The sequence below is a fragment of the Drosophila bipectinata genome, chromosome 2R (genome assembly GCF_030179905.1).
Source record: "Drosophila bipectinata strain 14024-0381.07 chromosome 2R, DbipHiC1v2, whole genome shotgun sequence".
Classification (NCBI taxonomy): Eukaryota; Metazoa; Arthropoda; class Insecta; order Diptera; family Drosophilidae; genus Drosophila; species Drosophila bipectinata.
Genome location: NC_091737.1, coordinates 9839604 through 9852924, shown reverse-complemented (window position 1 = coordinate 9852924; position 13321 = coordinate 9839604). Strand labels below are relative to the sequence as shown.

At 41.9% G+C, this 13321-nt stretch overlaps 3 protein-coding genes and 2 long non-coding RNA genes across 5 annotated transcripts in view; 3 read left to right on the top strand and 2 right to left on the bottom strand.

Annotated features, from left to right (window-relative positions):
• Nucleotides 1–13321, top strand: part of LOC108133107 (serine-rich adhesin for platelets) — a 68835-nt gene that overhangs the window by 24268 nt on the left and 31246 nt on the right. The window lies entirely within an intron of this gene.
• On the top strand, nt 2498–2846 carry LOC122321292 (uncharacterized). Its single transcript, XM_043211117.1, has 2 exons — nt 2498–2562; nt 2620–2846. The coding sequence occupies exons 1-2, from the start codon at nt 2509–2511 to the stop codon at nt 2752–2754; spliced, it is 189 nt and encodes a 62-aa protein (XP_043067052.1). The 5' UTR covers nt 2498–2508; the 3' UTR covers nt 2755–2846.
• The window catches only part of LOC138925506 (uncharacterized), a 31433-nt gene continuing 22484 nt past the window's right edge, over nt 4373–13321 (top strand). The window contains exons 1-2 of the long non-coding RNA XR_006246062.2: nt 4373–4548; nt 4863–5442. This is a non-coding gene — a long non-coding RNA (uncharacterized lncRNA). The remainder of the gene's footprint in view (nt 4549–4862; nt 5443–13321) is intronic.
• LOC108133108 (uncharacterized) lies at nt 8354–9169 on the bottom strand. Its single transcript, XR_001773723.3, has 2 exons — nt 8697–9169; nt 8354–8637 (listed from the first exon to the last, which is right to left on the bottom strand). It is a non-coding gene; the product is annotated as an uncharacterized lncRNA (long non-coding RNA).
• Or45a (Odorant receptor 45a) lies at nt 9300–10495 on the bottom strand. The gene is made up of 2 exons (XM_017252367.2): nt 9410–10495; nt 9300–9353 (listed from the first exon to the last, which is right to left on the bottom strand). Exons 1-2 carry the CDS (start codon nt 10493–10495, stop codon nt 9300–9302), a joined length of 1140 nt encoding a protein of 379 aa, XP_017107856.2.

Here is a 13321-nt window from a genome sequence, read left to right as displayed (position 1 = left end):
GTGGATAACCGCCTAATACCCAGTAATAACCACTAGCCGAAAGTGGCGCACACAAAGTAAACCAACCACCGTGCACCCATCCACCCATCAGACTCCACCTCGAAAGACCCCCAACCAAATATGAAAGTCCATCAGTCTGAATCCGTAATGAGATGAGTGCAGCACGAACAACTTACGCAAATATTTGGCAATTATCTAGTTTCGGTTTTTGGTGGAAAATTTCCGAGTTTAACATCCACAACGAGGACCAGGAGCTGGTCCAGAAGTGGAATAAGGACCACGAATCTCACTCAACAAAACATCCACACCGGCATTATTTTAATGACTGAACATTGCAGCAAATTAGTCAAAACAAAAAAGTTGGTGGTGCGAATAAGAGTGCCGGAAAAAAGGAAACGAAGACCGGAATTCAAGGGAAATATGTGAATACTAGGTTCTCTTAGTTTACTTAATATATAAGTTTTCTTAAGGGCCTTGAGTTAGGGCATTTCTAGATCATATTTTGTGCCAGATCTGGAGATAAATATAAAACCCTGAAATATAAACCTTTAACTCTTTCCATTTATTTGTATTAAGTTTTAGGTATGAGTATTTAATTTATATAATAGCTGAAATATATTTAAATTAAACTTTTAAAAACCTTAAAGTTTTATAAAACTAAATATAAATCAAAAATAACTTATCCTCCAGCTAAAATACCCCAAGATAGAACCTTTGCCATAAATGTTGACTGCCACATCCTGGTCCTGCCATCTCGGACAGATCCTGACGAGTGGGTGTTGTGAGTCGTAAGGGGCATGGACATGGGCATGGGGGCGTGCCTGTGGAAAGTTGAGTGGGCATCGGGCGTGTCAAAAGACAAACACCAAAACGGCTCGCTGCGGGTCTTTTTTTTGTTTGAGTGTCTGTGTGCGAGTGTGTCCTGTCTCTGTTTGTCTAAATGCGAGTGCCTTTTAAATACTCATTACAAAATTAATTCGGGGAAAAGTTTTGATAAAAATCCTATTATAAACATAAATAAATAGGCAGAAAGGCAGGCAGGCCAGGCGGGCAGGCCTGGCAGGCAGACCAGCCGCCAGAAAGGACAAAGGCAGTGGCTGAGCAAACATTCGTGAGTAACCAAACTGGAAACAGGGGCGTTGTCAGTGATAGGAGGGGGCTTTTTTTAGTCAGACGGAGCCTGAGCCTGAGCTGGCAAGTGAAAGGTAGTGGCAAAGTCAAAGTCAAACAATGAGGCAGCCAGCTGTAAAGGACGAGAACTGAGACTTCATTAGTGCTCATCCACAATGTATGTATGCTGGTGTCGTCTTGGTCTTGGTTATTCCACAGTCCGGACCTGAAACTGGTCCTTATACTCTCAGCCATCAGCTACCAGCCACCATAACCTTTTCATATCGTTTGTGGTGAGACGGGGTAGTCCTGCAATGAATATATGGCATTATACTTTCAGCGGTTCGCCGCTTAATTGCGGTTTATTCAGCGGCTATAGGCATATTCAATATTCATATTTTGCCACGGCAGGAGCATTTATTACCCCAACAGTTGTACGCAGAAAGCACTGAGAGAAAATATTGGATGTAATTTAAGATTTTCTAATACCTATAGAGAGGGAAATAGATAAGAAGTTCGTTTTCTCCCATCAAAATAATGTTTATTTTTAAGATTTTTAGTAAAAAGTTTGAGGAATTTCTAGAGCTCATCCCACTTGGCCAAACTAGAGAGACTTTTGTTTCCTTTTTGGCCAAACGCTGGCAAAATTTAATCTCAAACTGAAACCGAAGACATTTTGCCAGTCAACGGTGGAAAATGTTAAGCGAAATTGCTTTGCCCGGCCATGCCCCCAAGGTGATTTGCATAGCACACAGGTGAGAGTGGGGGCAAGTGGCAGGTTCAGTGCGGTGCTGTTATAGAAAACGGGCACTGTCTGTCAAAGAATGGCGGCATGTGTGTGTGCCTCACTATGTGTGCACAGTACGCTTCGAATTATAACAACGAACCAAAATAGAAAATCACGTCTGAATAATGAATAGTGTGTGCCCTGCCTAGACAAACTCGATCAAAATGTAATAATGGCAAAGTTAATTGCCTACAAGAAGACTGGGCTTAGATTGGGTTTATTTTGGCTAAAGATTTGAAACAATAGATGGCTTTTTTACCAAGTTTGGCTTGCACATTCTACTGAAATTGAAAATAAATTTCATAAATTATAAAATTGCCTTTTGATTTCCCACGAAATCAATTATAGTTGCCGATTTGTAGAATATTAAGTTAATCAGCGATTTAAAAACTTCGCACGCAATTACAAAATTATAAATCAAATCAAATTCGTGGATGCTACAAAACGAAAACAATTCTCTCGTGCAATTACAAAACTGGTAAACAATTTTACTACAAAAATTTTCCGACATTAACCTTAATTGCCGTTTGATTTATATGTCGGTGATTTCGACAACTATAAAAACCGCGAGACCAGCTCCGAATAAATCAGTTTAAACTTTAAAGTTGAATATGAAGCTGTTTGCATTCTTTGGTCTTGTACTCCTCATTCTGGCTGTGGGATTGGTAAGAGCTAAGGCGTTTTCCGTTTCCCGTTTGGCCTAATCAGTGGCGCTTTTCCAGACCCAGTTCCCGCAGCAGGTGGCCGGCCATGGCCAGAACACTCCCCCGCCGCCGCCTCAAAATGGCAATGGAAATGGCAACCAGCAGGGTGGACAAGGTCAAAACGGACAAAATGGACAAAACAATAATAATTAAATGAACACCAGAAACCAAAATGTCTTTCGAGTGGAAACACTTGTCACTTAATTTCGGATTTAAATAAATAGTTAATTCAGCAAATTGAAAAACGTATAACTGGAACTCTATTAAGGGGATTATGGGGAAGACCTATTATAGGACTGGACTGGAAAAAGCGGGTGTTTGGTGTTGTACAAGTTTTTCGAGCTTTATTGTTTTGAAATTGTTACGAGTATTATAACCTCTTTATATTCATCTCATCTACGACTTTGTGTATTTCCACTCGGTCTGGGCCAACTCGGAGTTGGCAAACTTTATTAATAAAGTGCACAAATTATGAGCACCCTGGCTCCTGCTCCATGGCTCATGCCGACACGGCCTGGAGGCCGGCGGAGGAAATGGTGCTAGCTGGCTAGATGGGTCCTACAAAGCGGTAACTTCTTCTCCAGCGACTTGTGTTCCACATTCAACATTTTGTGAAAATGCAAATGCTTATTATTTCAGCCAAAGGAGCTGTGCCGCCGGGCACACTGAGTGTATAATTGCATTATGTCGGCCGGATTCTAAAGGAAGCACAGCTAACCCTGTTTTTCGGGGTCTCTGCTGCTCAGGGTCCAACCTACCGGGTCCTGCCCCCCCAAAAAAGTCCACCTTTTGAGTTCTCAGAGTCTAGGTTTCTACTTCAGCAACTGCGAGGCAGTCATGTGTGAGTGCACCTCGGAGAATAACCGAAAAAGTTATGTTATCGCCATCAGTCATGGGATGTCAGGTTTTCAAAGGGAAGCAGATAGCAGAGGTGATATTATATGAAATATTAAAACAACTAAATATAGTATGTTACTAATCACATATAGTGAGAATAGTGCAACTAATCTGTAAAGATTTATCAGGTGTAGCTTTCAAGATGATTCCAAAAGTTTGCTTTCATTGAGACCTGACGTGTAAGAATCTAATCGAATTTCTAGATTAAACATTAGCCTCCATTGTTGTGTTTATTTTTTCTCTCTGTTGTGAGGAAGAGAAACAAACGCGGCCTCAATTACCAAATGCTGATGAAAAGTTACAGCCAAGCTGAAAGAAGGAGAACGGCGAGGCGAAGCGCATTCCCTTTGTTCGATGGCAAAGTAATACATATCCCTCGTCATACATAATTTCCGCTGCGAAGGATATCCAATGTTCGGGAACGAGGACGCACATCATCATCGTAGTCGCCGTCGTCGTCGTCGTCGTCAGGAGCCACTGGGCGTAGGCAAGCAAAACAAATGCAGCTTTCACTCGAAGCTCGAATCTCAATGCCAGGACAAGAGCAACACGTGACGACACGAGGACGATGGAGGACGAGTGAGAACCGTGAGTTTCACTCGATTATTTGAGACATTTGCAGGGCCAACAGCAGCCAAGGATGCGTCCAACATGTTGCTTCACGCAACGGCATGGCAAGTGGCGAGTGCAAACGAGAACAGGACACGAACAGGACGCAACGAACCCAACAACCGAACGCAGCCAGTTGCCGAAGGCGGAGCTTCACGAACCGAGGCGAGCCGAGCCGAGGGATTTTCAGCCACGAACTGATAAAGCCGCAGCTACAGCTTCTCCAGGATGCCTGGCTGCTGGTCTACAGGATAGCCACTCGGTCAGTTGAACATTTTCCATGCTGTGATCAAGTTGTCTTTTCCTCTGAGCGCCGAGCGCTGTGCACGCCTTGGACTTGGAACGTTTCGAAATCGGGCTAAAGAAATATTCAAAAAAAATATTCGAAAAATTTGAAAACCAATATAAAATATTAGAATCCCAACATAAGCTGCAAATTTAGTGCGTTCTTAAGAATCGTAGAGGGTGTGTGTGCGAGTGTGTTTGCGAGTGTATGATTGGTGGTGTGAGTGTGCGAGTGAGGCAAGTCTAAGTGGGAAGCGAAATTGTCGTGGCAGCCACCAAGGCGTGGCACACCCAGTGTGCACCCAGGTCGGTGGGTGCGGCTACCTTCAACATGCACTTGTTGTGCCGTTGCAGTTGCAGTTGCAACTTCCACTTGGCCAGGCGATAATTGCTCTCCACTGGCTTGCCTCCTCGGCCATCAAGTCTCAAATTTCGAACTCGAGTGCTCATGGTTGGCATTGCCTTTGCAGCTAGCAAACAAACCACAAGATATAAAATCAACAAGAAGACATAAAAAAATTGTGAAACGACGGACTGACTTACATGCATTTTATTAGTAAATAACAAAAACCAAAGTATATATTAAAGCAACACAACTGAAGGAAAATATCAATCCAATTGAAAACACCAATGAAAATAAACGCAAACCTGAAACAACAGCCGCAAACATTTTTATAAAATAAACACCAACAAAAAAAAAGGAAATTCAATAAATACAAAAAGGTTTCCCCGCAAAAGAAAAACAAAGAAAGCATAAAGAATTGACAGGACACCGTGAAATGGATATGGTAATGGTAATGGAAATGGAGTGATGAAAATCGCCAAATAAAATGCATTAATTAATAAACCATGCTCAAAAGAATTCAATTAAATGAGGCAAACTAATTAAAACAGCAAAGCCAGCCAGCAAACGTTTCACACCAACAATATATCCTACCGCAAAAATTCCAAACTATATATACGTCTATTGAGAGCAGGAGGTGGAGAAATCAAAATCGCAGGGAAATGAAGTCGACAAAGGCACCCAAGTCCGGACTGGAACCCAAAATTGTAATGTACAACAACAGCTAATATGATAAAAAAAGACAGATTTACAAAATAATTGAATTCACAAAAGCACACACTTTGCCACTAAAAAAATCACACAAGCCAATCACACAAAGAAATCCCAGACTCATGCGACATTGCAACAAGAAAATCGCCAAATCATTCGAATTCTTTTGCCCGAACTTCAGAGCAGATTCTTATTGAAGAAAAGTCATTTTTCAAATATATATACTGCGTTTTTCCTTGTCTCAAGTCGCCTCTAAAAAATTTCACATTTTCTGACTTTTAGCAAACGACACACAATGGTATTTGTAATTTCCATATCATCAGAATTTATCCTGCAATCTTCCCTCACTCTGTATCTGTATCTGTTATAGTATAATCACCATCACCAGCTTGCATTTTTCCTTGTGTGTCAAACTTTGAATTTTTATATCTGAGCATCTCCTAGATGTGCCAACACATTGAGTCGAGCCAAGCCATCATCCATAAACTCTATAAAATCTGTAGAGAATATTTAAGTATATTTTTAATAAGAAAAAGTGTCCTTTTATTCTAAGCCTATTGATTAACGACCATTTTGGCAAATTGCTAATATTTAATTGCTGTAATTTAGACACTGTCGCGACCCATCTCGTCTAATGAATTATAATTTAATTATGCATAAAGTAATTGCAAATTGGAATTGGGGTTATGTGGCTGCCACATCAATAATTTGAAATACGAAGCGAGTTGGTAAATAATGATAATTATGCGGTGATTATTTAATGAGGGTTTCGCATACCTGTTACTTGTGCAGTGAAAAATGAATACAATTTATGATTTCATGAGGAATTACAAAATGAATGGCCGATGTAATAAATTATCATGTGCAGACAAGGCTCTGGTTTTCACTTTTACAAAGTGGAATTCGATAACTCGAATTCATTCGGGTTTTAAACAAGTTTTTAAAGCCGTCAATATTCCTAAATAGATAGTTTCCTTCGTCCTTATGTACACCCATTAAAATTAGTTACATTGGTTTCAAATTTTCATAACATGTACCGAAATCTGCTCTGCAAAATCCCCAGAAATGAAGTTCCAGCAAATAAAGCCGAATCCTCTGGCCGCACATAAGTACGCCATATAATTTGCATAAGTGCTTGTCATGCATGTGGCATCGACTCAAGGGACCCCGTTCGCTGCAAGTTCAAGTGGGTCACACAAAAAGCCATAAAAATGGGTTAGAGCCGAGGGGCGTAAATCAAAGTTGGCAAACTTTGTGACAAAAATAGCGACTAGATGCTGGGGAGAGAGCTAAGGGGTCGGATGGTCGGGAGAAAACAAGACGATTTGGACATTGTCCAAATTGTTGGCAATTAGGCGAGAAAAACAGTCAATAAAATACAGTAATCACGGAAGCTGTTTATACCCATGTTCATATCAATTGGCATCACGCACTCCGCAAAAAATTACTCCGAACCGGGGACCAATTAAATTTGGATTTAACCGAATAAACAAGAAATTAAGTGGGAGTATTTTAATTAGCCAAATCCCTGTTTGGGACTGAAACTGGGACTGGGACTGGAGTTTTGAGTTCGCTTTCCGTTCTAGTCACGTTCCATTGTTTGCCTATCCAGTGTGTGTGTGTGTTGTGGATGGAGGGCAGACCGTATTAATTAATGCATAGAAATGTGTATTTAAGCATATTTTAAAAATTAATTAATGTAATTTCTATTAAAACGGTTTCGCCTCTGTTTCTACCATTTTTCCTCCCGTTTTCTCTCTTTCAACCTTCCATCAAGCCGCACAATTTTAATTAGAAAAGTTTCAGCCCGGCCCCTGCACAGCCGCCTTGTATGTTTAACCGAAAAATATTACATCCATATATACACATAAATATATACCTATAGAAACGGAAATGCTCGCAAATATATGTATGTATGTATAGGAAGGACTTTGCGGCGAACACATGACCGATGAGGGCGGGACACTTTTTGTGTTGCCTACTTTTCTGGGCGCCGCTGGGATAACCGGAAAAGCGGATGAATTTCGTTTAATTTGCATTTGCAATTTGAATTTTGAATTCTCAATTCGGAATTCCATGAAAATGAAATATACATACATATGCTTGCTTCAGGGGCATCAGCTTAAAGAAGTTTTTGTTCGATTATTAAGCATACGCCCTGTGGTACACTGACCACACAAAAATAAGAACAACAAGTTGACGGGTGACGGGGGGCGGTGGGGCGGTGAGTGGTGTAAGCAGTGCAGCAGTGAAAGTGCTGCCGGCAGTTTTATCTCTCGTCCGCCCCAGCCACGCCCACTTTGGCTGCCACTGCTGCCGGTGATGGAATTATTGTGTGCCCAACGAACCGCAAACAAATCTGTGCTTCTGCCATGCCCTCCTCCTCCTCTATCTCGTTCGTTTTTAATACACATAAAATGGTGTATTCTGTTTTTTTTATATTATTTTTTTATTTTTCCGTTCCGTCACTATTCTCAACTTGTGAGGGAGTGGGTGGGTGCTTGTGGCTCGCTTATCTCGGCCACAATTTGCTGTAAACTTGATGGCTGTTTTCTACTGCCACTGTCACTGCCAGTGGCTGTCATTTCAGGTTAATGCTCGATTTTGTGTTTATACTGCAGGTAGGTAGGTAGGTAGGTGGGTACATAGGTAATGGCTTCATATTCCACCCAAGGCGTTTCCGTTTATTAATCGCTGCTCATTTGTTTTTCCGTTTGAGAAAAAGCAAAGCCAAAGATGCTGACCAACGCAGACCAATAAATCAAATGACAGAGACAAAAATTAATTATGCCAGCAAAGCAGCTTTCGGTGGCAATTTGTTACATAATCCAAGGTGGTGCTGCTATCCACCCAGCCATACACAATTTGTCACTGCAGTCCAGTCCATTGGTAGTGCAAAATACCAAGTTACCATTATAAATTTTAATAAAACAAATTCCGGCTGTGAGCGACTTGGCCTTCGACCGAATTCACAATCTCGGCCAGTTACTCGGCAAAAGCCAAAACATTCCGCAACAGAGGCAACATTCCGCAAAACAGAAAGACGAATATTCAGCCCGCTTGCAAACTGGAAGGGTAAGCTTGGGAGGATTTTTGAGGACCACATTCCACCTGAGTCCTGAATCCAGAAGCTGGAACTAGCTAAAGAGGAGTCTCAGCTGAGCCCAACACGCCTTCGGGCCATTGGCTGGCTGAAAAATAGTTGGAGTATCTGTTTTTAAGCAACACGAAGGAGAGAGTCCTGGCTCACCTGAATGGAGCTATTGCTGCTGCTGCTGCTACTGCTTCTGCCGTTCTTCTTGCATACTTTTCTGTTAACAAATTCCGACTTCGTCCCTGCACACATAGCATATATCGTACACTCGTATATGTAGATACAACATGTAGTATGCTGCTACAAGCCATGCATGAACTGGCTGCCTTTGTGGAATTTGCTCATGAATTTCATATTCCCCGCCTGCAGCATCAGTGGCATGTGCTTACTGCACCGAAAGAGCCCCCAGGTGATGGTCCTGCCAAAAGCAACCTTCGCATAAAATATTTTTACAAATGCCATTTAATGAGAGACTGCTTGTTATAAAATTATTTCGAAATATAGTTTAGCTGTCAGAGAAAGAGGGGATTGCGGAAATTTATAATAATATTTCCAACAAAGACTTCTCCATAGTTACGAATGCAATGATTTTTAATATGAATTTTAAAACAAAACAAATATTTACTCATGCAGGGCTTCTCACAACATGCACATCTTTTTGTGTTTTTGTCGGGGTTTTATTTTAAATCATACTTTTCTCAAAATCATAACGCTATTCTTTTCCATTTAGTTTAAACTAAGAGTTCTAGTTCCTTGTTTTTAGGGAGCAAAGGTCCTTAACAAAGCCAGAAAGGAACCGGCAGTTCTAGCCACCTATTAAAGTACTTTTTTGTTTAGGATAATAATATATTAATTTTAACAAATCTTACCCAAAGAAGTAGTGGAAGATCAACATCAAACATAAAGGCCGAAATCTTGGCCGGCTTTTGGGACCTCATGATTAACATTTTCCAAAGTAGTCGCTTTTCCGGCGGCATTTCCGACCACTCGCAGTTGTCGAACACCACTTGGGAGACTGCCAGGCTCTGTTGCTTCAGGTATTCCCCTCCATAGCAGTAGGAGCTGATCTGGATGAAGACGGCCACCAAGAAGGAGGCTCGAAAGGGCACCTGTGAGCTCCAACCACTGCGGCTGAAACGGAAGGCCAGCATGCAGAGTTGCAGATAACTCAGCATGTATTGCATAAACACTATTTCGGAAAAGATATGGTTGAGATCCTCAGCCAATTTTAGGGCCAAACGGTGGCGATGAATGAAGGTTGTTAATTGGCAATTGTGTGGGTTCTGGGGCTTTTGGTCCTTCAGGAGCAATTCCAATAATTGAAACTGCACCACCACATTGTGGACTAGCCAGGAGAAGAGAGTATCGGCTGCAATGGCTAGCCAGGCTGCAGCTGCCACGCCCAAAACACCCCAAAAGTATATGGGCCAGAAGAACCGGGCCTGTGTCTCGTCCAGCCAGAAATTGAACTCCATGGGCGTGGTGGGTCGAAAGATGCCCACTCGAATAAAGCCCAGGAGGCCAATAAGCATGGGAGCTATGGCCGAGGCAGTGATAACGCCGTAGGCAGCATTTCTGAAGGCCTTGGACACAAACCCATCCAACCGATTCTCCCTTTTAATCCTCTCCAGCTGCTGCTCATTTTTCGATGCCTTTTGATTCAGTTGGTGCAATTGGTGGATCAGAGCACCGATTCGTCGACGTTTCACCACAAAAGCTAGGAACTTGAAGGTGCTCAGGGAGCCCTGTATGACCACGGCAAAGTTGTCAGTAAGTCGGGTTAAATCACTCAGATCCTGAAGGGCGTACACGGCCATCGGCCAGTTGTGCGAAATCAATGACAGAACCAGTATCCCGGCCCAAATGGGATGTTTCAGGTGGAGTTTCGGGGAACTGGCATCGAATCCGGCTATTTCCAGAGCTCTTCGCTGCACGGCGAAATAGCTGGAGTCCATACTGACTGGCTGACCCTTCAACCTTGTATTTGAATCTGAACTGAATAGGTTTGATTCCCATTCGAGCTTATATCCGCCGGGTTACACGCTAAGTGGATGCCGTTCCCGCCTCTCCATCCTGAAATATCCTTGGCCTGAAATATTTATTCTTTCCGTTTAACGGGCTACGTGATATGGTTACCACAAAACGTGGCATTTCCGCCTTTGTTTGTGATTGGAAATTGGGAACTTTTAATTTCACGGAATAATAGTTGCCGGATTTGGAGGGCGTAAATATCATATTAACAAATAAATACCAACCGAGCCAGAAAATGGGTGGATAGTTATCTAAATTGGTACAAGCTGGTCTTTTTTCTGCAATTAACATTTAAACACAACCCTCTGGTTGCAGGCCAGATGATACCAAAAGTTACCCACAAAAGTGGTTTTTCCTTTTTCAGTTACGGACGCCAAACATTTTCAAATCCCGTACAATAATCTATTGGAATGCAATTAAATTTGTATGTTTAGTCCCACAAATACTGTCATCTAAAAATGGGTCCTCTCTGATTTCTCGGTAATTCCGAAAAAACCCAAAACCCAAAAATGGAATTAATTTCAGTCCGCGCCATCGGGTCCTTTACTCAATTTGTTTGCCGGAGGACCTCGACCGATGTCGAAATCCATTTTAGACGCACTTTGTTTCGCGGGTAATTCAATTACGGGCTTTGCCAAAAATGCCCAAAAAAGGGGCAGAAATCAACAAGTTAATCTGCTTTCAAATTTTATCACATTGCCTAGGCAAAAATCTAGTGAAATGGCCATTTTGCCAGAGGATTTTCTAATGCATGGATACACTAAGAAGAAAAGATTTTGGTTTGGTAAGGCTAGATCTAAAATTTAAATAAGAAGTATCTGTATTTTTTGTGAAGTGTTTGTTTATTTCTTTGGCATTCGTTTGGTTTACTTTTTGGGTCCTTCACTTATTTTTGGGTCCAGGCTTAATGTCACCTTAAATGCTCTCAATTAATCTTAAGTACCGAAGTACCGGGGGACGGATGTCGACCTTTCCCTGGAATTTTAATAGCCATCATTTGCATTTCGCCTCCCACGAAATCCACCGCCATATGATTGTCAGCCTCGCCCGATCTGACAGCTTTACTGATTTATATATAAAGTCTGTGGCCTGCGGTTTTGGGAGTTAACCGCTTCAGGGCCTTCTTGCGGCTGCAACAGTTCTGCAACACTTTCCCACGGAGGGGATGGTCGGTGGAGGAGATGGGTTATTTGGCAAAAACAAGACACTCAGCAATTTATAAAGTTTGCATTTTCTGCCAGTTCTTGGCAGTTCTAACAGCATATTTCAAACAACCATTTTCATTTAAATTTCATTAAGTCGGAGATCGTCAGTGCAGTAGCACATTTTCATATGTTTGCACGTTTGCGTATGAAATTGATATTTTATGCAAAATATTTACCAAAAAGCCACAAAAGCAATAATGCCAGAGGCATAAAGAGCAAACGAGAGGGGGAGGGGGGGATGGTAGTACTAAGAAAGAGAGGGAATGTTGGTAACACACACCTGCTGCTCGATAATTTTGACAGCGGTCCAGCATTTGGTCTCCCCGGGTAATTTGCTTTCCTTACAGTAAGCCACTCTACCACCCATCTCTTTCTCCCCGTCATTTCCCGTCTCTTTCCCGCTGAGTAACTCCATCTCGTTTTTTTTTTCTGCCTGATGCCGCTGAGCTCTGTAAGTCGTTGTGTGGCTTTGTTTATTTCATTGGCCCGACTGTATCTTTTGCCGCCTGCCGACAGTGTTCATGTGCAGGTGTGCTCCTTTGTGTGTCACCCATTTTGGAGGTTTTTTATGTCCTTGCGGCGTGCCGTAAAAAGCATCTTCCAAATGGAGTGGCATGCAAGGCTTAACCAGCTTGCCAAGCAGGGAGGATAGCCCACCATCCGTTTCTTTCACTTGCTTTTTTTTTTGATCCTTTGTTCCGTTTAAGGAACTAGCAAAATGTTTCTCATCATGTTGCTCATTTGTTGTCCCATCAGAGGGAGAATTGTTGGGTATCCCAAGGGTATATTGGATTAAGGGACAAAAATATGTTCAAGTAACTAATTTGTGTACTGTTTTGGTTTTAAAGGTTGTGGTTTTTGTAAGGACTTAAGGTCAAGGTTGTCAGGTACTAGATCTTGGTTCTAGTTTTACATTCTAACTTCTTGAATCTTCCATTTTTTTTAATAACCCTGCATGTTTTCATTTTCAATTCTTTAATACAACTGCTTTTTATTGCATTTTTTGAATTTAACATTTTTTAAAATACAGTTCTTTTGTTGAATTTTTCAAGAGCACTGCCTAGTCGAGTGGTTTTTTGTCAGTTTTTCCCCTGCATGTGGGATGCGTTCTAAGTACTAGCAATTTTTCAGCCACTTTACAAGGCTCCTCTTGTCCGGCTCAGGACTCGGCAAAAAAAAAAAAAACCAAAATGTGGTTGTAACTATAGCAAAAGGATGGAGGGCGGGACGATGGACTCATGGCTGGTGGTTTAGTGGGACATCCAGGAGCGGCAAGTGTGTGCGTTCCACATGAGCAGCCGAGGAATTGAATAAAGTTAGCATGCCGCCGCAGGGAGTCCCCATCCCAAGGATGTATGTACGTGAAAGTATGCTGGGTGGAAAAACATCATTCAATAAAAAATTAATAGGAAAACATTCAATGAACGTGGCACAAAGGCGCCAAAGGGCCCACACCAGATCCATATATAGAATATATGTATAATATACCAGATATCCAATGCAACGCTGATGAACAAGCCATCCTGCAGGATGTTAGCAGTATAG